Source organism: Melanostigma gelatinosum (assembly GCF_949748355.1).
Source record: "Melanostigma gelatinosum genome assembly, chromosome: 13".
NCBI lineage: Eukaryota > Metazoa > Chordata > Actinopteri > Perciformes > Zoarcidae > Melanostigma > Melanostigma gelatinosum.
In genome coordinates, this window is record NC_136646.1 from 9,209,724 (window position 1) to 9,231,693 (window position 21,970).

The following is a 21,970-nucleotide window of genomic DNA, read 5'->3' on the forward strand; positions in this document are numbered from 1 at the left end:
GTAAGAACATATTTGGAACACGTCAGTGTCGATGAATGGGGGCCTCGAGCTCCTCTGATAGAGCTGTGCGGATCACAACAACAAGAAAGGTATACCACTGATCCAGACGGATTTCCTGGCTGTTTCGTTTCATTACTCAGTGAATGTATTCTGGCCTCGTCTCCAGCCGACACCTGTAAATAAGTCATCTGTTATTGATGTGTTTCCTGGTCATCCTTCAGGTGCAGCCTGCAGCAGAGGATACAGCGCCTGGCGAAGCAAAGCATCCTACCTGACTCGTTTTGTCTGTGCGGCGACGTGGGCTACATCGGCGGAGGCACTTGTGTTTGCGTGGGCGTTGGAAGACTTACAAACAGGAGACAAAGGGTCCCTTCTCCGCAACTGAAACAGGTGCGCGACTGAGGAATCGCATTTCCTTTCTCTGTGCGCTTAGAGAGGGCACCGCAACTCCCAATTACCTGAAAAGCAAAACCAAATGAAGGTTGGTTTTTTTTTCCTTTTCGTTTTTGTGAAACAGGCTTTATCTATCAAAAGGCGACAATTACCGAACATGAATCTTCCTGCTTGAGATAATTGACTGTGTTTCGGCTTGTGGTGGGACAAAGTTTCCTATATTTCCCACGCGTGATCAAAGCAGGGTTACTCAGGTTACTGCCCAACATCAGCAGTACCTCGCAAACCTGTCAGGATACTCTCTGTGTCTGTGTGTGTGTGTTGGGGTTGGGTTTGTTCTGTCACTGATCATGCACACACACACACACACACACACACACACACACACACACACACACACACACACACACACACACACACATACACACACAGACAGAAAGTCCCCGACTGTGTCGCAAACACATGGATGTTTTTTTTTATTCAGGAGCTGGAGCAGGACTGCCGCTGGAATGAGGCCCGGTTGGGCGTGGCTTCCCGGTTCTCCTGGAGAGGAAACCGGAACGTCACCGTGCCCATTTAAGGACTTAGGACTTCCTCCGCAGCGTGGATTCAAAATAAACAGCATACGGCGTTTTATATCGAGGCCATAATTCATATCTAATGGGGGCGAACATCGCGTGCACATGAGCTGATAACGTATTTAATGTGACATTTGTAAAAGTAGATGAACTCAAACAAATAATAATACGTGCATTTTTTTAAATTTTTTTTTTACAACGTAACAACATGGATGGGTGATTTAAAAAGCAATGGTTTGTTCTAACAGAGACACCTCACCTCTTCGCTGATCCAACGGGCCGCTTATTCAACCTACAAGGCTGTATAAATAAAGATAAATAAAGCGGACTCTTCTATTTCTGACGGTCTCCGCTGCGATGCCGCGCGCTCTCTCTCTCTCTCTATCTCCCCCTCTCTCTCTCTCTCTCCCTCTCATGCCTACAGGCTTGTTTACAGTTGCCTCTTCCCGGCAATAGCGTCACTCAACGTCGCACTCGCTGGGCGTGGACTCCGAGCTGCTCGGCCAATCGCGACGCCGACAGCGAGAGCGCGTGTGTGTGCCGATATAAATAAGCACGGTTCCGACCCGACCGAACACACCTCAACGAGCGCTCGAGAACCAAGCATCAGCAAATTTAGGAATTCCAAACCGAGTTATAACTTTTTGTTTCCTCCGCGGGATTGCGAAGAAGAAGAAAAGACAACAGCGATCAGACACTGGAGGAAGACTTCTGACACTGAGCTGTTTGTCGGACCTTGGACTTTCACTCTTTTTTGGGAGCGATATTGAAATCCCCTTTTTGAATAACTCGGGACACTGTTGAGAGAGACGACGAGTTGGTGCACGCTCTCTGCTGACACTGACATTTGACTGATTATCGAGAGACTGTGTTTCTAAAAAAAAAAAGAGCAGCTGGTAAGCTCACTTGTTTTTCTTCCGACTTTATGTCTACGAAGATGGAACAGCCCTTTTATCATGACGACTCTTTTCTGTCGGCTTACGGCCAGTCGGACGCAGCCATGCACGACTACAAACTGCTAAAGCAGAATATGACTATGAATTTGAACTTGACAGAGCCCTACCGCAGCCTGAAATCCCAGCTGAGGGCCGAGATAGACCCGTATCAAGGGGGGCACCATGATGTGGGGTCGCTGAAGCTCGCGTCCCCGGAGCTGGAGAGGCTCATCATCCAGAACAGTAACGGCGTGATCACCACCCCGACCCCGGGCCAGTTCTTCTACAACCGGGGCATCACCGATGAGCAGGAGGGCTTCGCCGACGGCTTCGTGAAAGCCCTGGACGAGCTGCACAAGATGAACCAGATGCCCCCTCCCAACGTGTCCATCGGAGCCGGAGGAGTTACGACGTGTTCGGCGGCAGCAGCGGTAGCGGCGGCCTCTGGCATCTTCGGCTCCGCCCTGCAGCCGGAGCCTCCCATCTACACCACACTGAACGCGTACTGCCCGAACACGAGCCTCTCTTCCGCGTCCAGCTACCCAACGGCCACCATCAGCTATCTGCCGCCGCACCAGCAGAGCCACCCGCAGTCCGCACCGCACGGTGCGCACCCGTTCCAGCACGCTCTCCCGGGCTCCGCGCTCCATCCGCACCGGCTCGTCTCACTGAAAGAGGAGCCTCAGACCGTTCCCGACCTGCTCAGCAGCGACGGCTCGCCTCCCATGTCCCCGATCAACCTGGAGACCCAGGAGAGGATCAAGGCGGAGCGCAAGAGGCTGAGGAACAGGCTGGCGGCGACCAAGTGCCGGCGGCGCAAGCTGGAGCGCATCTCCCGGCTGGAGGATAAGGTGAAGGGTCTGAAGAACGACAACGTGGGGCTCTCCAACACGGCGTCGGTGCTCCGGGATCAGGTCGCGCAGCTCAAGCAGAAGGTCCTGACACACGTGAGCAGCGGATGTCAGCTGATGCTCACGAGCAAGTTGGATGCGTTTTAAAACGACAGAGACTACTAACTGACTGAGAAGTAATAACACTGGAGTCGCGCTCTGCACGCGCAGCACCGGGACACCGGGCTGGTGTGCTGTCAGCAGCACAGGCCCGCCGAGCTGTGACAAACTCTTTAGGCTATTTAGGGGTGAAAGGACTGACTAAAAATGGTACTTCCGGATGCTGGACATCTCTCAAAGCACCATTCAACCCCTGACACCGCGGGGCAGCATCCAGACCGAGCAGACACTGAGCAGCTCCGCGTGCACAGACAGACCCACGAGTCGGGGTTTACTAATGGTAGAACGTGGGAATAATTCGTGTATTTCCTTGTACTTTTTGCAACCGATAATGTCATGCAATGCTGCATTTATTCAATGTGTAAATTATTTTTCTGTTTGTCCGGTTGATCCGGGCAAACCAATGACGTCCAATGTTTACACTGTCTTTTTGTTTGTTTTTTATTTGTGATGTGTATTTAAGTAAAGTGTCTCCAAATGAAACGAAAATATGGTGGACTTGAGTGTTTGTTTTCATATCAGTATAACACGCAACTCACATAAAGAGTGGGGGGAATAGATGATCACAAATGTTGTTTCTGTCCTTCCACATTGTGACAATAACAGTTGCCATAGCTCCCGGTGAGGAGTCCTGACACGAGCACATTCAGGTTTCCGCGTTTTTACGCACAGAGCGTAACACGCGCACGTAGGCCTTTCCTTATTACGCACGGGCTTGTCCATATACGGGCATGCTGGTGAAGACTCCGTCACAGGGGAGGGTTTCTGGGAACCCCCGCCCAGGTAACGCACACTAGTTCCATCTCTCTCCCTCCTTCTATTGCATCGATAAGGGCTGCGAGCTCCGCGAGGGTGGCGGAATTTCCTTTTGTTATTTTGAAACTTTAGACTGAACAAGCTTGTTGTATTTAGATAGACAATTTGCTAAATGACAGCAGGAAGTAAGCATTCATCGTGAAACGCGAACTGTGATAAAAAGGTTTATTATAAATGAATCAATATAAAGCCTTAATTACGTTCTCAAATCCGTCGGGAGCAACCTTTCGGCGTCACCGACATATTGGTGTCAGTATAATATATTAAAAAAAAAAAAGATTGGCAGGAGGGGAAGTGACAGTGGCTCCAGGAATGCCGGGGGCGTCTCGAGATGCCACACCGCTTGGCAGAGCGGTAGGCGCGAGTGGGCGTCCGCAGCGCGCGGGAGCATCTTGTGTGGATGGACGGATATGTGCGCGCTGCCAAGCACAACATTCTTGTGGGACTCGTCAGAGGCCAAATATGTGCGGCACCAGGGGGCTCAAAGGATGGATGGATGGATGGAGAGGGGGGAGTCCCGCGTTAGGTGTAAGTGAATGAGTCATTAAAGCACTCACGCTATTACCCAGAGGTCACTAAACGGTTTTGCCCGGGACCCCAGACGCACATAACAATGATAATGTAAAGTGGGGGGAGGTAATGGGAGGGAGGGTTAATTGCGCAAAGTGACTTAGGGGACCATTTGGGAGCTTATTATCGGGAAAATATGTGAAGCCAATAAAGTGTGTGAAAAACACATAGATGTTTTTGTGAAGTCGTGCGCAAAGCGTCTCAGGAAAACTGAGGGGGATTTCTGATGTCCCGTTAAAGCAGTCTGTGACGTGCAAGTAAACAAGACAAGTCGGCATGGACTCAGAAAGGAAGATCTCTCTCTCTCTCTCTCTCTCTCTCTCTCAGTACTGACGAAAACCACTTCAAAAGAGCGAAGGAGTGAGGGCTGCGGTTTTGCGCGCACTCTCACCTCAAGCTGTTTTGGAGAGATTTTAACCTCTTCTTTTACATCTGACGTATTTAAATAGCCTTATTTCCATCAATAACAACTCCCCTATTTAGCTTTTCTGCCATGGACGTGGAAACTGAACCGGGCACGCCCACACAAGTTCTCCTTTTCATCAAGAAACCCAGATTTCAGGGGATGTACATTATTTTATTTTTGTATTTATCTCAGTCCCTGTTTTTGCCTTGTTCAACAGTTTCAAATATGCTCATAGAATGAATGGCAGTGCCCGCCCCTATGAAGTATGGCAGAATGTTTTATTCTCAAATATTCATGAATATATGGAGTGTCATTCACCCAATAACACCTCTTCTGCACTCACACGCATCAAGCAGAACAGCTCATACTCAAAGGAATACTTTTTAAATATCACTGCAGCGTTGAAGTCTCCATTTACGCACACAGCAGGCCTACATATTATTATGCGCGCACACACACACACATACACAAAACAAGCCAATTGAAGCCATACTGGCTCTCCACACGCCTCGGCCCACAACCCACACTGAGTGTCTGTTGGAACATCTGTGATGTGAACGGTGACGTATGAAGAGCTCTGGGTGGGTTTGATTTTCCTCTCCAAGAGCCCCCATCCCCTCCCACAGACACACACACACTGGCCTGGCTCTCTATCACTCATCCTCTCCCTCTCTCCGGTCTTCTGTTATCTTTTCGAAAAGCATGAATATTCCTCCCACCTTGCCGCAGCCATCTGAGCTTCTTACAGAAGTTGGATCACAAGTTTTGGACGGCTAATAGAGAACTGATTCGGGGAAGGGGATGTTTTCTTTCATATGACCTTGTTTAGGAAAAGTTTGTTGTAGTCATAAAAAGAAACATTTGAACCATATAAATCAGAAATTATTCACAGTCTGTTGCGTGTGTTGAGGCCGTAAAATGTATGTGTTTTCACTTTGATCATAGTAACAGTATCACACGTGTGGGAAGCCTATATGAATGACTCTTTATAGGCCATATGTATGACGATAATAGAAGTGTTTTACACTTAAATAAGCATGATTCATTCGTTATCCGTCCCATCAATTCAACACATTGTCGTAGTCAGGCAGCAACTGTACTCGACACAATGCTGCCAGTAACAGTCATGGATGGATTAGTGAACAGGCCTATCCGTGGACAAGCCCAGGGGCGCAAAGTGTCAGAGTCCCAACGGCATTCACCGACAAAATGTCAACTCAAAGAGACACGCACCGACCAGGAAGAGACCCAAAATGACCACAAAGAACATAAAACAACCGCAAAGAGACTTAAAACAACTACAAAGAACATAAAACAACTACAAAGAACATAAAACAACCGCAAAGAGACTTAAAACAACTACAAAGAACATAAAACAACCGCAAAGAGACTTAAAACAACTACAAAGAACATAAAACAACTACAAAGAACATAAAACAACCGCAAAGAGACTTAAAACAACTACAAAGAACATAAAACAACCGCAAAGAGACTTAAAACAACTACAAAGAACATAAAACAACCGCAAAGAGACTTAAAAGAACTATAAGAGACACAAAATTACTTTAAAGAGACGCAAAGTTACTACAAAGAGTTGCAGAATGACGACAAAGAGATTCTAAATGACTACAAAGATGTGCAAAATTCCTACAAAAAGATGCAAAATGCCCAAAAAAAGATACAAAACCACATCAAAAAGAGGCTAAACAACTGTATTTATGCGTGTCTTCCTCCTGAGGGATGGTGGGGTCTTTTGCATGTCTGTGCCCAGGAAACCATTGTCTCATAATCCGCCCATAGTGACAGGAATGTATCGGGGCCATTCATTTGGCTGTGAGGTATGATACAGCTGTCACATGCTGAACACTGTGAATGAATATACAGGGGATTGGCATGTAGACATGCAGCATTTTGTTGATTTGTTGAATATGGTCACGTTCTAGTATATGTTGGTGTATTAACACTACAGCAGAGCAGTGGCCTAGAACGCAGGTTGTAGATTCACACATACTGTACAGAGTAAACCAGCCAGTGATTCAGCGTAGTATAATGTTTCTGTAGGCGCACATCGTCATCTAGTGGAGTAATACTGAAATAGCAGCGAAAGATCTTGAGCCGCAAGCCAGACAGCTTTAGCACCCATAATAGCTGTCCTACTTTGTGTACTCAGATGGGATGATTCAAATTCAGATTATTAATCATATTGTTTACCAGGAAATAATGTGGAAATTGTGCAATCTTCATAGAATTTCCCTAATACAGGAAGAGAGCATACATTATTCATCTTACTACAAACCTGCATGTCTGCGCAGCCTCTAGGATCACAATTCAGTATTTCATTTCAGTAAGGGACTGTGGGGAAATTATCACGGTGGGAATGTCAGAAAATGGAGAGGGTTATGTATTTTGTTTTCTTTTGCTGAAAAGGTGTGGTGGGCCCTAATTAAATCATTGAAAGGGCTACCCGCCTGCCTACCTGCGTCACCGGAGTGTTCCATAAGACTTTGAGTACTAGCAACAGCCATGTTTTTTGTTTTTCTTCATCGCAGGGACAGGGCACGTGTCATACTCTAAAAATAAAGGGGGGGGAGGGGGAACAATCAGCGCTACAATATGCAACCAAGGGCTCACGCTAATGTCTGTAGCTAGTTAAACAATTCTGATTTCAGCATGTCAAAGGATGTTTTTAGCACCCAAAATGAAGGTGGAATGGGAAGTTAGCTGTTAGCGAGCTAGTGTTAGCTATGCAATGGCAGTTAATTAAGGCACTTGCAAACATAAAACTGCATAGCTTTCTGATGTATCCACATTCCACTATATTACAATTGTCAAAATACTTTCGTGTAACTTACAGAAATATAGTTAGCCTACAACTGACATTTGGACAGAATGCTTGCTGCACACGTAACGTTAAGCTACTGAGTGTCAGGATCCCACATTTTTGGGGGAGTGGCTTCTGAAGGAGGCCTGAAAGGACGGGCTGTCAGTGATGCTGCCTCGATGACTTTCGAGTTTTGGAGCTAGCGCTGCTAGCGACTTTCATCGGAAAGAGAGTTGGCAACATTGAGCTGGGTTTTCGGTTCAATTTTTTATCGAGCGTACTCTTGCTAGTTTCTCAAGATTACAAACCCTAGCTCTGGTTAAATGTGCCTCTTTTAGTTGGAGGGTCATTTTTATACAGTCCCTAAAATGTCTGTGTTGTATTTTCCTTTTTGTATAGTTAGTATATATAGTGCTGTAACTGTATTATCCATAAGGATGTTTCCTCCTTGATGTGAAGGTAATCCACAAGTAGAGGATGAAACCCAACACAGACACACGCAGGCAACATTAGTCATCGCTCAGATGAACTGTGTGTGTGTGTGTGTGTGTGTGTTGGCCTTGTACAAAGTCCGGAATAACGCTGAAACACATTAAAAAGATAACCTCATTCTCTTCCGTATTACAATTAGTCGTATCACTGAAGCGCTTTCATTGTCGCAGTCATCAGCTCAAATGAGTGAGTGTGTGCTGAGCGACACTCATTTGTGACCCCCTCTGTCCAGCTCTGCCATTTGCTGTGATGATGACTTTTATTCGAAGGTCACGTTATTAACTAACATCATCAAAAAGGCACAAGGTGGCTGAGGACATAACTTCAAACACACACGCACGCACACACACACACACACACACACACACACACACACACACACACACACACACACACACACACACACACTGTGCCTCATTGTCTGTCCTTTTAAAAGAGAATTGTGAAATGGTGCATGGCATTATCAGCATGAGGCACAGCGTGTGTGTTCACAGCAATCTCACCTGCAGAGGACACACACTGTTCCACTGAGAAACACATTACCAAGACGGCTTATGTGTCAAGTTCCAAGTATTAGTCACTTTTAATGAGATTCTTTTTAAAGAGTATATATTGATGGTTAATTTAAAGATTCACGGGTCCTGATTCATGGGGGATGTCTATTTGTTGGATTCAGGTGGCGTAGCCTTGCTGTCAGTTCAAGTGCTGCAAAGCTGAATCTCTGTAAATCTGTCCAAGCCCAAAAGGCGTTCATTGTAAATGTGGCCTGTCTAATTAAACTTTGACACTGTTAAAAGTTATGCATTCATTAATATAAGGGCATCTGAATATCTCCCTTGAAGCAATGGTCGGGAAAGGGGCGAGACTGAGTGACAGCTGGTAAACACGCTTGTCATGCTGTATCAGTAAAACTGTGGCTGACAGTGAGAAGACGTTGCATGGACACTGTCTGCTCCAGTAAACAGCCATGTTGGGGGGGCCATGTTGTTTTGAGACGTCAACACTGCAGTCAAATGTTTCTCAGCATGACAACAGTTAGCGGCCTTCTGATTTATTGCCGGATTTGATTGCATTCGGTTTGAACAAGTAGATCATCAAAATACATTGTTGTTTACTTCTGATGCATGCAGGACAACTCCGTACTGTGCTCAGCTCTGCTCTGTGGGGGTGTTTGGCGTTTGAAGAAAGGATTAGAGCTGCATCTCTAACCAAGGCTACTCCTTCTCTGAAAAAGAAAATGCAGAAATCTTCCGCTTTAACTTCCAAACTTTCCTTTCAAAAAAATAAAGAGTACCCATAAATGTGTGTCAAGGAGGACAACAAACAGCCAATTAGGACTACAAAGTGACCAAAGAGATATGAGTCGATGCTCGGTGAACAACTTGGCGAGTCAGTTGTCACCACATGGTGCAATCCTTGCATACGGCCTACGGTTAATGAAGACCAGTGTGTGCAAACTAGTCATAGCAAGCGAGCAGAGAAGTTGAAATAATTAACTCAAAGTATCTGACGCAGTTGAAATAGTTAGTTATGGATTAAGAAGTGATATTGTTATAAAAGCAATGAATAAATAGTTGAATCAAGTAACAGATAATCAGTCGAAATAGTCAAAGTATGCTCCAGCCAAACCAACCAAACCAGTCACAGTTAAATTCTATGAAAATATATGTTGTAATCATTTCTATACAACTAATAAAATCCAGTTTAAACCCATTTAAAGGAACATATTTGGAACATGACAGTCCTGTAAGGGTACATCAGAAATGAAAGGTAACCATTGCATTACAGCATGCTCTCTGTGTTACCTGACTACGATATACACATTGTTTTGGGGGACTTTCAGATGATAAAGGGCTCGACTGCAATAGTGCAGCCATGAAGAACTGTGACTCGGGCTCAGGATGGCATTTAGAAATATTGTCTTTATTGAGAACGTAAAGCACAGCAAACAACCATCTCAGCAAGCTTATCTGACAACTCAGTTTCCCTTTTATTTATTTCATTTTTTTTACAAAACACGTACATCTAACAGTGCCTCGCTCGAAAAGCCAGTTCTTTCTGGTAGAAAGCTACATTCATTATTATTATCTTTACTCTGCGTGGCCTTCTGACCTTATGACATGTAGAACTGCACGATACGGCACCACAACGGCGAGATCTGCTTTTAAACAACTGACTAGCGCACGGATTAAAAAGTCACCGATAGAATGGTTGAGAAGAGAAGCGGGGTCGGTGGAGTACTGGTTGCGGGTACATCGTGTTTTACAATACTGCCATGAAAAGTCCTCTGGTGACTGACGGCGCGTTTGATTCGTGCACAAGCGCTGACGCTGTTGGAACTTCAACAGCCTCATATCATAAATGTCAGCGATGCGTTTTACAGAGCCTTACAAAGCAAATAAAAGACCTGACTTCTGAAATCAAAAAATCTTCACTTTCGTGCAGCCGTTATGGGATATAATCAACATTTGTATTGTTGAAGTCAGAGCCCTTGCAGAATTAAGGATGTTGCCGATTAGTGATATTTGTTTTTTTTAAATCCTGGTAATTTAGGTTGTTCAAATAAATAACCAGGTGTTCATTGAGAGTGTTGCAAGCTTGTCAGTCTATCTTCTACCAGGTATAGTGTTATTTAAAAGCATAGAGATTACATGCAGAATCATAATGATAATGCCAGTTTAGGTCTGTGTGGTAAGGTTAGTTAGATGAGCGAGGTTACAACTCCGTTTCAAGAGATAGATTAGGATCTAGACAACGATCTCTAAATATATTGCCGCCTACCGCTCCTCCCTACAAGCCGCTCCCACTCCCCTCCACGTCCTCCACCATGACGGAGCGCTTGCGCAGCACGGAGTTGCCCTTCCTGCCGCTCCTGGCCGGCAGGGGCAGCTTGGTCTGGCACGGGGCGCGGTACTGAGGCAGGCCGGCCTTGGTGGTGTCCAGCTCCTCCGGGTCGTCCTGCTGGGCCCTGAGTGCGGCGATCACGTCCTTGTCCGAGGGACTGAGGGTCAGGCAGCCGCAGGGGCGACCATCGGCGCCCTCCGCTCCGACCTCTCCGGCATCCTCCGGCTCGTCCTCCACGGTCATGAAGGCGTCCCCCCACAGGCTCTCGCAGAGGTCCCTGCCGTGCTGGTACATCTACAGGCACACACACAACATATGTAGAGTAAATAAAGAGATTTCTACCTCCTCCTCTGACCACAATGTACAAATACTCTACATTTTATGTTTCTTGTTTAGTCTAATGCGCAAGATAATACAAATTTAACAACATAATATTTATGTTAGTTTCATTGCGCGACAGGATACAAATGTATCATCGTACATGGTGACCTCAGCCCACACAAATCCTCGTAAAGCCTTGCACTTTTTGTAGTCATTTTGTCTCTCTGTAGTTGTTTTGTGTCTCTTCGCAGACATGTTGTCTCTCTCTGTAGTTGTTTGTGTCTCTTTGTAGTCATTTTGTCTCTCTGTAGTTGTTTGTGTCTCTTTGTAGTCTTTTTGTTGTTGTCTTGCCCTTTTTTGTAGTTCTTGCAAGTCTATTTGGGGTCTATTGGTTTCTTTGCAGCTGTTTTGCATCTTGCTCTTTGTAGTTACTTTGTGTCTCTTTGTGGTTGTTTTGCCCCTTCTCAAAGTCGTTGTAAGTCTCTTTGTGGTCCCATTCTCCCTTTGCAGCTGTTTTGTATCTCTTTGTAGTTTTATTTTGTCTCTTTTCTGGTCGTTTTATGTTCTATGTGGTTATTTTTGTCTCTTTGTTGTTATTTTGAGTCTCTTCCTGGCTGGTACATGTCTCTTGGAGGTGAAGGCCAGGGGGCAGTATACCCGTTCAATAATCCATCTGAAATGACCTGATCGCTGTACATTATCTATTACATAATCAATTGGTAACTAGCTGTACATGGTGGATTTACGGTCTTTACGGTAGAACAACGATTCTGCAGAAACTAATCAGAAAAGGTCACTTTCGGCACCTTTTGCTATCTGACAGGAAATACATCACGGTGCTCGGTCAAAGTTACACTTTGAGGCAAGACTCCAATTACTGCTGACATCGGCTTTATGGTTTCTGGAGCATGAAAAATGATGCTCCTCTCTAATATGGTAAGACGCGCGGATTAAAAAGGGATTGTGCATAACGCAGCAAAAAAACAAATCACAATTCAACATTTAAGCTGTTTCACGTAAATGGCGCAGGGCCTACAAGCTTCAAAAATAGTTTGGGGAGCTAATTAGTGAAGTTCCAGGGACAAACACAAACAGGGTTTTTTTGTGTCTTTTCTCTCTTTACTGTCGGATTAATAACCAGTAATTAAGACGTGCTGCCTCGTCTACAGCTCCCTTTGTGCCCCACCTAACTTCCACTCTATCGTATCTTTTGTTCTTTCTTATTGCTTCCCTCGCTGTTTGTTTGTCTCTCTTCTTCTCCCTGTTTCTCTGTAGCACACCCCCACCCCAGCGTCTGCTTCCTTTCATCCTGCTGTCAGTTGGGGGATTAAGTCTAAGTCACACAGGGTGCTCAGAGAAGAAAAAGCCGTAATATATTTACCGTGGTCGAAGGACAAAGAGGATGGCGGCTGTTTCCACTACATATACTCTGCCTGACGCTGAGGTCTTATCGCAGCGACCTCATTATACACACAGGCTGCACACACACACACACACACACACACACAGACACACCATTTTCTGTCCTTCCCCAGGCAGACATGGTTTGCTGCCAAAGCGAATTCAGTACGAGCACAAGTGGCTCCAGACGACATGGTGTGATCGAATAAGTGAGATACAGAAATTTCCCGGGGCTCTACCCTGTCCTTCCCATCCCCATCTTATTCAATTCTGCCCTTCTACGACATAACACCTGTTGTGAAAAAGGAAAGACAGAGAAATGAGAGGACTGAAATCTCTGTGACATTGACTGAAGATAAATCTTTCGTCTTTTGCAATGATTCTTTTGGCCAGGGGTCAAAATTAGAATTAGAAAAAAGGTCAGTTTCATTATGTAGCACCAGGTGAATAGAAAGGATCCAGATTTGAGAACAAATGACTACAGTAATGAATATTTTGAACAATACACAAATTTAAAATTACATAATAACATAACAATGTAACATTGTAACGTAACCACGTAACAATATAATGTAACCTAACAACACAACATAACAACCGTAACACTGTAACTAGCGTGAATAAATAACAACAGCCCTTAGCGGACTTCTTACATAGCGTTACATAACAAACGTAACAGCGCTACATAACAACGCTAACGTAACAAGGCTGACGTACCAACGCTAACGTAACAAGGCTGACGTAACAACGCTAACGTAACAAGGGTAACGTAACAACGCCAACGTAACAACGCTAACGTAACAAGGCTAACGTAACAAGGCTGACGTAACAACGCTAACGTAACAAGGCTGATGAAACAATGCTAACGTAACAAGGGTAACGTAACAACGCCAACGTAACAACGCTAACGTAACAAGGCTGACGTAACAACGCTAACGTAACAAGGCTGACGAAACAATGCTAACGTAACAAGGGTAACGTAACAACGCCAACGTAACAACGCTAACGTAACAACGCTAACGTAACAAGGCTAACGTAACAAGCGTAAAGTTAACGTTAACTTTTGGTTTCACGAAGGAACACAAACAGCAGTCCTGTGTCTGCTTGACCCATCCACCAGCCCTCCTTTACGCCCTTACTGGACTACCTGGCTCGATTTACTACTTGATTATACCACATGACTTTTATACCACGTAACTTTCGATATACTTCAATCGCTCGTTGTCCTACTTCACTTGCTCTGACCAAATGCAAAAACATCCACATTTGACGTATCTCTGGTTAGCAAAAATGTACAATGCCTCTTTTCCTGGCGACTGGTCTGTTTAATTCTACGTCAAGCCAAATCGCAAATTTGTTACCCCCTCATTCTCTGTACCTCTTCCCTAACTACAGATAAGAACCCAGTAAGTATCTCATTGGTACACCTTATGTACACAATATTTGCATCGTAATTTGCAGGCTGTAACCTTCAGTAACCTCATCTAACGAATGTCCCCATACTAAGGCCATTAATTCACTATATCTGATCACAGATGCCGCTCTAGATGGGTTTTTGTGCCAACGCCTGGCACGGACATGGCCTCTCTTTGCAGATGTAACCTCATTCCCACAAAACCCGGAGCGGAGAGAGTGTCTAATGCCGAGATAAATCAGACCTTGGCTGGCAAATAATGTTACCAATGAATACAAAGACAAAGTGAGACAAAGAGTGCCAGAAGGGATTTTCTTATGCAGTGGATGTGTGTGCGTAGCTATGTGTGTCTATAAATGCATTCGCTTGTTTCTATGCAAATTGACACCTACTGCAGTCAGCATTTACAAATCCTCACTGTATGTGAGCATATTTATTCTGCAACACACACGCACACACACGCACACAAACATAGACTCCTGCATTTCGTTCCTATCTATCAGGTGAACTTTCCCGGAACTGGGAATCCGTCGAGGATTTTGAAAATGTTTCATGTTGATTTTCTCCACTCACAGTGAATGTGTGGATTAAGCCATTTGAATGTAAAGCTTAGAAATCTCTAAATTCAGAGTTGTGAGCGGTTTTCCGTCACAGAGATTGTCTGTGCGTGTTGGCAGTTTTGCTTCCCTGTGCAGCACGTCACGTCGCAGCCCTGAGGTGGACTAAAGCGCTGCGAGCTCAGACCGCGAGGAGGCCGACAGAAAACGAGAGAATGAAGCTTTACTGCTCTGACCTCCAAAATAAATGTGTTGCAAGAGGCGAGCACTTGTTTGCAGTCTCTCTACGAGGGCACGATCTGTTGAATGTGCTGAATGCGGTTTATTTGTATTCGGGAACTGTTTCAAACTGAAATTCATTGGAGCCATTAGTGTCGCCCTACAGGAAAATGGACCGATACAAACGCAAAGAGCTCCCTCTGAGGATACATTCTCTCTCTCTTACTACAAATCGGTCATTTCCAGTCATCATCCACAGAGCCTTACTAAAAGGTCTGGTGTCTGGGGCTTTGTGTTCATTTGTGGTGGAGAGAGACAGAGATAAAAGAGGACAGAAAGAGGGAAAACGGATGGCTGGATGAATGGATGGATGGATGGATGATGGATGGATGGATGGATGGCTGGAAGGATGATGATGGATAGATGAATGAATGGATGAAGGCATGGATGGACAAATGGATGGATGGATGGATGAAGAATGGAGGCATGGATGGACGAATGGATGGATGATGAATGGAGGCATGGATGGATGAATGGATGGATGGATGGATGGATGGATGAATGGAGGCATGGATGGATGGATGGATGGATGGATGGATGAATGATTGGATGATGAATGGAGGCATGGATGAATGGATGGATGGATGAATGGATGGAGGCATGGATGGATGGATAGATGGATGGATGAATGGAGGCATCGATGGATCAATGGATTGATGGATGGATGAATTAATGAATGAATGAATTATTTAATGAATGGATGATTTGATGAATGGATGGATTGATAGATGGATAGATAGAGGGACATGGCATGTGGTGTGTGACAGTCACACCGGCCCCTCGGCCACTCTGCCTCTTTTTAAATCACCCAGCTGGCCTCTGCCCGCTGAAGCAGGACCGAACCTTTTCACGCTTCAGCCCACAGCGCCGGCCCCAGCGCTGTTAACCCTTCGCTTACCGCACACTCACTGGACCACCGACACAGTCAGTATCTGACCTTCTACCTGCAGCGCATGGCTCAAATGACATGAGTGGGATTTCAAACCTCTGACACGTAGTTTGCTTTCCTCAACTAAGGCGTGACCGAACTCTGCTCATATAATGCATCAGTTTATGTTCTTAATAATGCTAAAAGAGCTTGTTACAGCAGCCATTATATTGAAAGCTCTATATAACTGCGTGACAAGACTAATTATCCGAATGGTGGCCGCTGTCCGCGTTCGTCCTGCAGTTAGTTGATCTTTGTTTAACATGCTAACTTTGCTAATTAGCACACATATAAAGTACAGCTGAGGTTTAAGGGAATATCACTAGGTTTGCTGGTATTTGGTCATAAACCAAAAGTATTGGAAAATACAAAGAAAATATAAACCTGGTGAACAGAACTAGATGAATAACAATAGGATCACAAAATGTTTTACACTTCATCCTCAAGGGAGCCAAATTTCCAATCCATCCAAGAGTTGTTGAGATATTTCCGTCTGGTCCAAAGTGCTGGAGGGACTTAAATTACCACCCATGATGCCGTGCTGCTAGTGTGGCTAAACACACTCAAAACAACAACACAAAGCCGATCACAGATGTGCCAGATCACAGCCTACCTGCTGATACTGAACACATGTTCCAGTGCAGTTATGTCCCCTGGGGTCTTTGGCCCAGTTACGAGCACACGTCATGTCCATCCTGCAGGCGTCAAACCTGGAAGAAAAGGTGGGTAAATTCTTTGAAATGGCAAAACATTCAACTTGAATTCTCTCATTTGAATATTTTGTCATGATGTGTACCAAAAATCGAATCCCCCAGCTACACATAAAAAGCAGTTTATTGGACACTCAGTCTTAGCGTGGATGGCACAGTACTCTAAGACGGAGAGTCATCTCGCTCTTGATAGCCTTATAGGTGATGGGGGACAGATGCTGATCTTGATTTAGATGTGTTTGGCAGACTCACCAATCACGGCAGAAGCTGTGGCAGAGCGGCACGGCTTGGATGTAAGAGCGGCGGTGGGGGTGAGGCCAGCGTGCGGCATCGGGGGAGCAGCGGTAAAAACATGACACGCGCTTCAGGAAGCCTTCGCACCTGAGGGGAGAGAGGGGAGCAGTTAGTACTAACATGATGACAAACATGATGACGGCTGTAATTAAACCTTGACACGACAGAGTCGGTGATATTGATATTGTTATGCTGTCTAATATCTCGTGTGGGTGTGTTTCTTCATTGGAACCGTTATACAATGGCATGTTGCATTGTTCGTTTCACAGAACGATGTAAAATCTCAAAGTCAATATTGCTACGGAGAAAAAGATTCGACACTGAAGCTACTCAAACCTGCAATCACTTATATTTGGCCTCTTTGAGGCAATGGAATCTGTAAAACATACACATTGCCTATTTACACATAGCAGATATGTTAGAATTAGAATTTATGTCCCGTCGTTTTTCCGCCGGAATTATTGACTTATCGTACTATATGATCTCGAGATGATCTCGTTAATTTTTACGTTCCTATTGTACGATGTATGGTCATGACTTCAATCATTTTTACAATGTCAACTCATTTCACAATATTATGGACTTTACATTGGTCATTTTTACATTAACGACTTATTGTGTGATATATGAGCATGACCTAATTTTTGCTGACCTCGATATTGCCCTGCATGCGTGTTTGTTAAAAAAAAATGTAAAAGTAGTTATCACAACAGGCCGACTGCAAATTGATTATTCTCTGAAAGTTCGTCATTACGAGTGACACGTGTCACATACAAGTAGCAAAGCGATCCATTGTTATTCTAAAAAGTAGTGTTTACTGGTGCTTTCAGGTTAAATTCAAGGTGAGTCCGGATCAGAGGGGTTTGTTCTGGGTGAGACTTACTCAGAGCTCAGGGGCCCGCACTTGTCCCAGGGCTCGTTCTTGTTGACATCAGAGGGCACGTGGGAGATATCCTGGATGTCTTCTTCTGTGCAGCAGCTATCTGTGGGCAGCACAGGAAAAGCAACCAGTCAAGAGATTCACTTCGGCGTTTCCAGCAAGTTGTCTTTCACACCGTTTAAACACGCAGCGTCTCAAGACAACCGGCGGTCACTCACTGTCAGCGTACAGCCGGCACCCCCTCAGGTGCGGCTCCGGGCCGGGCGCGGCCTTATGCTTTCCGTCTTGGAGACACACGCCCCCCGAGCGGGTCCCGCCAATCAGCGCCGCCGCCAAATACGCGCAAACCAATAGCAGAGGGCGAGAGGTGACACCCATCTCTGCAGCCGCAAACAGGTCTGGGGGAAGGAGTTCAGCACGTTGGACAGCGGCAGACAAAAGACAACACATTGGCACCTGAATCTCAAGCAATCAACGGCAATGCACGCATAATTGAGCGTGATATAGGCTAATATAATGCATGTAAATTACGTCTACAGAGTAAATTATTCCTGATGATACCTGTAAAATTAAATACGTTGGGTGTAAAATCCTTAATCGCAGCTATTATCATGGCTCCATAGTTTCAATCTTCGTGGCATATGTGTGTGTGACAGACGTGCAGCGCGGGCTGTTAAGCGCCGCGCGGGCTCCGCATGTGGTGACCTAGTAGACAGGTTGAGCCTAATTAGGTGAGACAAGAGGCACCGTGCTGAGATGAGATGACATGCGTAGTTGTTTAATCTGACAAGAGGCTGGCCAATGTGTAGCCCATGACACGAATTAGACAAAGCTGTTGGACATGGCTGCATGGCCCTGGTTTTTAAGATATGCAGTAAACAAAATGTTATCAAAAATAAATAAGAAATCGGCAGAAAATGTGGGAAACTTTGACGCATTAGTTTACTCTCACCTTCCAGTTTTAACCACAGATACTATAGCCTATCACGTGTTTAAAAAAGACAAAATAATTAGTTTTCCCACAATATTCTACCTTATTTGGCGGTGTATTAAATGTGAAGCAGCTGACCTAATCTTGAAAATGAAATAAAAAGAATAAGCAATTCATCACCAAAAAGGTATCAGTATCTCTCAGTATATTAAAAGTAAAGCTCAGACAGCAATATACAATTGACAACATGAGACATCTTTACAAAAGCTGCAACTTTAAATCACGCAGTTGGGGTGAAACACAATATCCAGTTTCCCTATGAAGTGGTGGTCATTAATGAGTTTACATTGACCTCTAGGCACTTTGTGCTATTTTTGTTTCATCTGCTGAAGCAGAGCATATTCTTCATTGAAATGCACGTAATGTTGCTGTGATATCGATCCGTCTCATTTTTACTCGAAGCTTCATTAAACGCAGCTTCGGATGCTTTCATTATTTTACCTGTCGGTGGGTTGAAGGATGCTCCGTCCGGATTAGTTCCTCCTGTTTTTATGCTTCTCTGTCGGTGAGTGTTTTCTTCGCGTCTCTCCGATGTGTTGCTGTGAATCCAGCGCCTGTACGCGGTACTCTGGTCTCCTCCTCCTTTCTCTCTCTCTCTCTCTCTCTCTCTCTCTCTCTCTCTCTCTCGCTCTGTGCTGGCTGTGATCTCTGCTTCCTGGGGGCCGCTGCTCGCCACTTTGTCACCGGTTTATATGAAGGACATTTCAGTCCCTTCCACCAGGCTCACCCCCTCCCTCTGTCCCATGCTGGGAAGTCCTCTATCTCTCTCTCTCTCTCTCTCTCTCTCTCTCTCTCTCTCTCTCTCTCTCTCTTTCCCCTCCCTCCCTCCCTCTCTTGCCTCACACACAGAGAAAAGACTCTCTCCTTCTTAATCTCCCAATGAGATGTTTACCAAATCCTCCATGTTGGCAGCCTTTCTTCCATCAGTTAGTCCAAGCAATGTTGGAGATGGAAATACCAAAAAACAAACAACAACAAGAACCACACCCGATACCCTATTTTATAGCACAAGTGATGTGTTGCCCTTGATGTTGAGAGGATCATTCATAGGCGGTGCTGAGTCACACCTGCCCCCCCCCCCCCCAGCCCTTTCTGTATCCACACACCCACTGAGGTCAGGGATTTTGCCAGATGACAGGGTTAGAGGAGGCTATTGCTGAGATTGAATACTGCATGATATGCTGAGGACGGGGAACGCAAATCTCTGCAGAACAAAACACTCACGGCAAAGCTGCTGCGCGTTTGCAAAACTCGTAAAGACAGAGTTTAGTTCAGCCTGCTTTTTGTGAATGCACACTTTTTTTCTTTTTACCCAATGGTGACCTTGCCAGCATTGCTACCAAAAGGTGTAATCACTGAACAGCATGTTGGTACTTATTTGCATTTGGTGGAAAACGTTTGTTCAATGGCCGTGCTGAAGTAGGACACGTGGTCTGAAGGGTGTCGTATGGAAACATGAGTGTGACCAGCCAGTGTGTTTTTCCACCATGCGTATAGCTCCTGGCTTTTAATCTCACCTCCCGTTGGACCCGGTGTACCAGACTAATCCCTGGCTGGGTGCATCTCTCTCTCTCTCTCTCTCTCTCTCTCTCTCTCTCTCTCTCTCTCTCTCTCTCTCTCTCTCTCTCTCTCTCTCTCTCTCTCTCGCTCTCTCTATCCCCTGAGTGACCTCCCAAAGCTTTTGGCGCAGAATGGCAGATGGAGAGTGTCTTGTGGCCTAGATACGTCCACCTAAAGCCAAGGCTGTGAAATTGGTGGCATGTCTCCGACATGATTGGTTTTGGCAACAAAACCATGCAGGGACAGGTAGGGACCGGACAGATTGGCCATCGCACAAACACCCAGATTGAGTGCAGATTAAATGGTCTCAGTGGAAACTCAAGGCTTCAGTATTATTCAATATTGAATAGTTCAAGGAGGAAATGAAATGAAAGCCCGCTCAGGCCATGTTGTCCCCCAGACTGTTTCATAACTATTGACGGTCGTCACCGCAGAGCACTTTATTTCTGGGGGGTGAGGGCAGAGGAGCGAGAGGCAGAAAAACAGCTCTCCATCTGGTAATTAGAGGCGGAATAACGATATCCTTTGTGTAAGAGCTATTCGGGGAACATGAGAGAGAGAGGACAAAGCAGGCCATCGCTACTCTCTGTGTACCCTTGTTGTCGTTCTCATTTAACAGGGTTGGGTCACTGCCTGCGCTTGGGCCTTAGGCTGGCCCTCAGCTGGCAAACAGTGTCACCCATCCTTGTGGACTCCCTAACTGACAGACATTCATCTACTCCAGTTTGAGTCTTTTTGTTTTTTTAAATTTGTTGTTCCAGTGACCTGTTTCACCGGGGTGGCAGACACTTAAACTATCCACATGAAGTTTGGTAATAAAAGGTAATAAGTGGGGAATCTGTCACAATCAGCTTCAGGTTTTTGTTAAAATGACTTGAACTTAAACAGATACCAGTACTTCTTCTTTATAACCATCACGTCATATTAATACTGTATACATTTAACCAGAGAGGCAGAAACATTGAACATTGATTTGATCATGGATGATGGAGTCTGAGTGAGATGGAGTGGCCCTTTGATTTTAGCTTTGATATAGATTTTTCCGACAAACGTCCACTACACCCTGTTTTTGTTTTGTTTACTTTCTGTCTGCAAGAATTAAGTCGACCTGTTCAGACAATACTGAGCTTATAAATTGGACAACAACTGTCTACACCTCCAACGCTCCAAGAGAAAAACTATTTTCTGCACTTTATGTTGTTTCTTTCTGTAGCATTTAGAAGACACTCCTGGTTCCAGAAATACATTTACAAACAATGTCGACGCACTTTTATTGTTTCTCGAAACTCATCAGTAGTAAACATAACTTCTAACAGATAAACAACTAACTTAGTTAGCTACAAGTAACGAATAAACAGTTATACAAGTAACGAATAACCAGTTAGTTAGCTACAAGTAACGAATAAACAGTTAGTTCGCTAAAAGTAACGAATAAATAGTTAGTTAGCTAAAAGTAACAAATAAACAGTTAGTTCGCTAAAAGTAACGAATAAATAGTTAGTTAGCTAAAAGTAACAAATAAACAGTTAGTTTGCTAAAAGTAACAAATAAATAGTTAGTTAGCTAAAAGTAACAAATAAACAGTTAGTTAGCTAAAAGTAACGAATAAATAGTTAGTTAGCTAAAAGTAACAAATAAACAGTTAGTTAGCTAAAAGTAACGAATAAACAGTTAGTTAGCTAAAAGTAACAAATAAACAGTTAGTTTGCTGTAAGTAATGAATAAATAGTTAGTTTGCTGTAAGTAATGAATAAACCTTTTGTTCGCTAA

General features: G+C 44.7%; 2 protein-coding genes across 2 annotated transcripts; one reads left to right on the forward strand and one right to left on the reverse strand.

Annotated features, from left to right (window-relative positions):
- The first annotated feature begins 1,561 nt into the window (after positions 1-1,561).
- junbb (JunB proto-oncogene, AP-1 transcription factor subunit b) lies at positions 1,562-3,399 on the forward strand. Its single transcript, XM_079281440.1, has one exon. The coding sequence runs from the start codon at positions 1,897-1,899 to the stop codon at positions 2,902-2,904; it is 1,008 nt and encodes a 335-aa protein (XP_079137566.1). The 5' UTR covers positions 1,562-1,896; the 3' UTR covers positions 2,905-3,399.
- A 6,619-nt stretch (positions 3,400-10,018) lies between these two features.
- On the reverse strand, positions 10,019-19,188 carry rtbdn (retbindin). The gene is made up of 6 exons (XM_079282129.1): positions 19,082-19,188; positions 17,868-18,047; positions 17,653-17,752; positions 16,728-16,856; positions 16,379-16,475; positions 10,019-11,159 (listed from the first exon to the last, which is right to left on the reverse strand). The coding sequence occupies exons 2-6, from the start codon at positions 18,025-18,027 to the stop codon at positions 10,812-10,814; spliced, it is 834 nt and encodes a 277-aa protein (XP_079138255.1). The 5' UTR covers positions 18,028-18,047; positions 19,082-19,188; the 3' UTR covers positions 10,019-10,811.
- Positions 19,189-21,970: the final 2,782 nt, after the last annotated feature.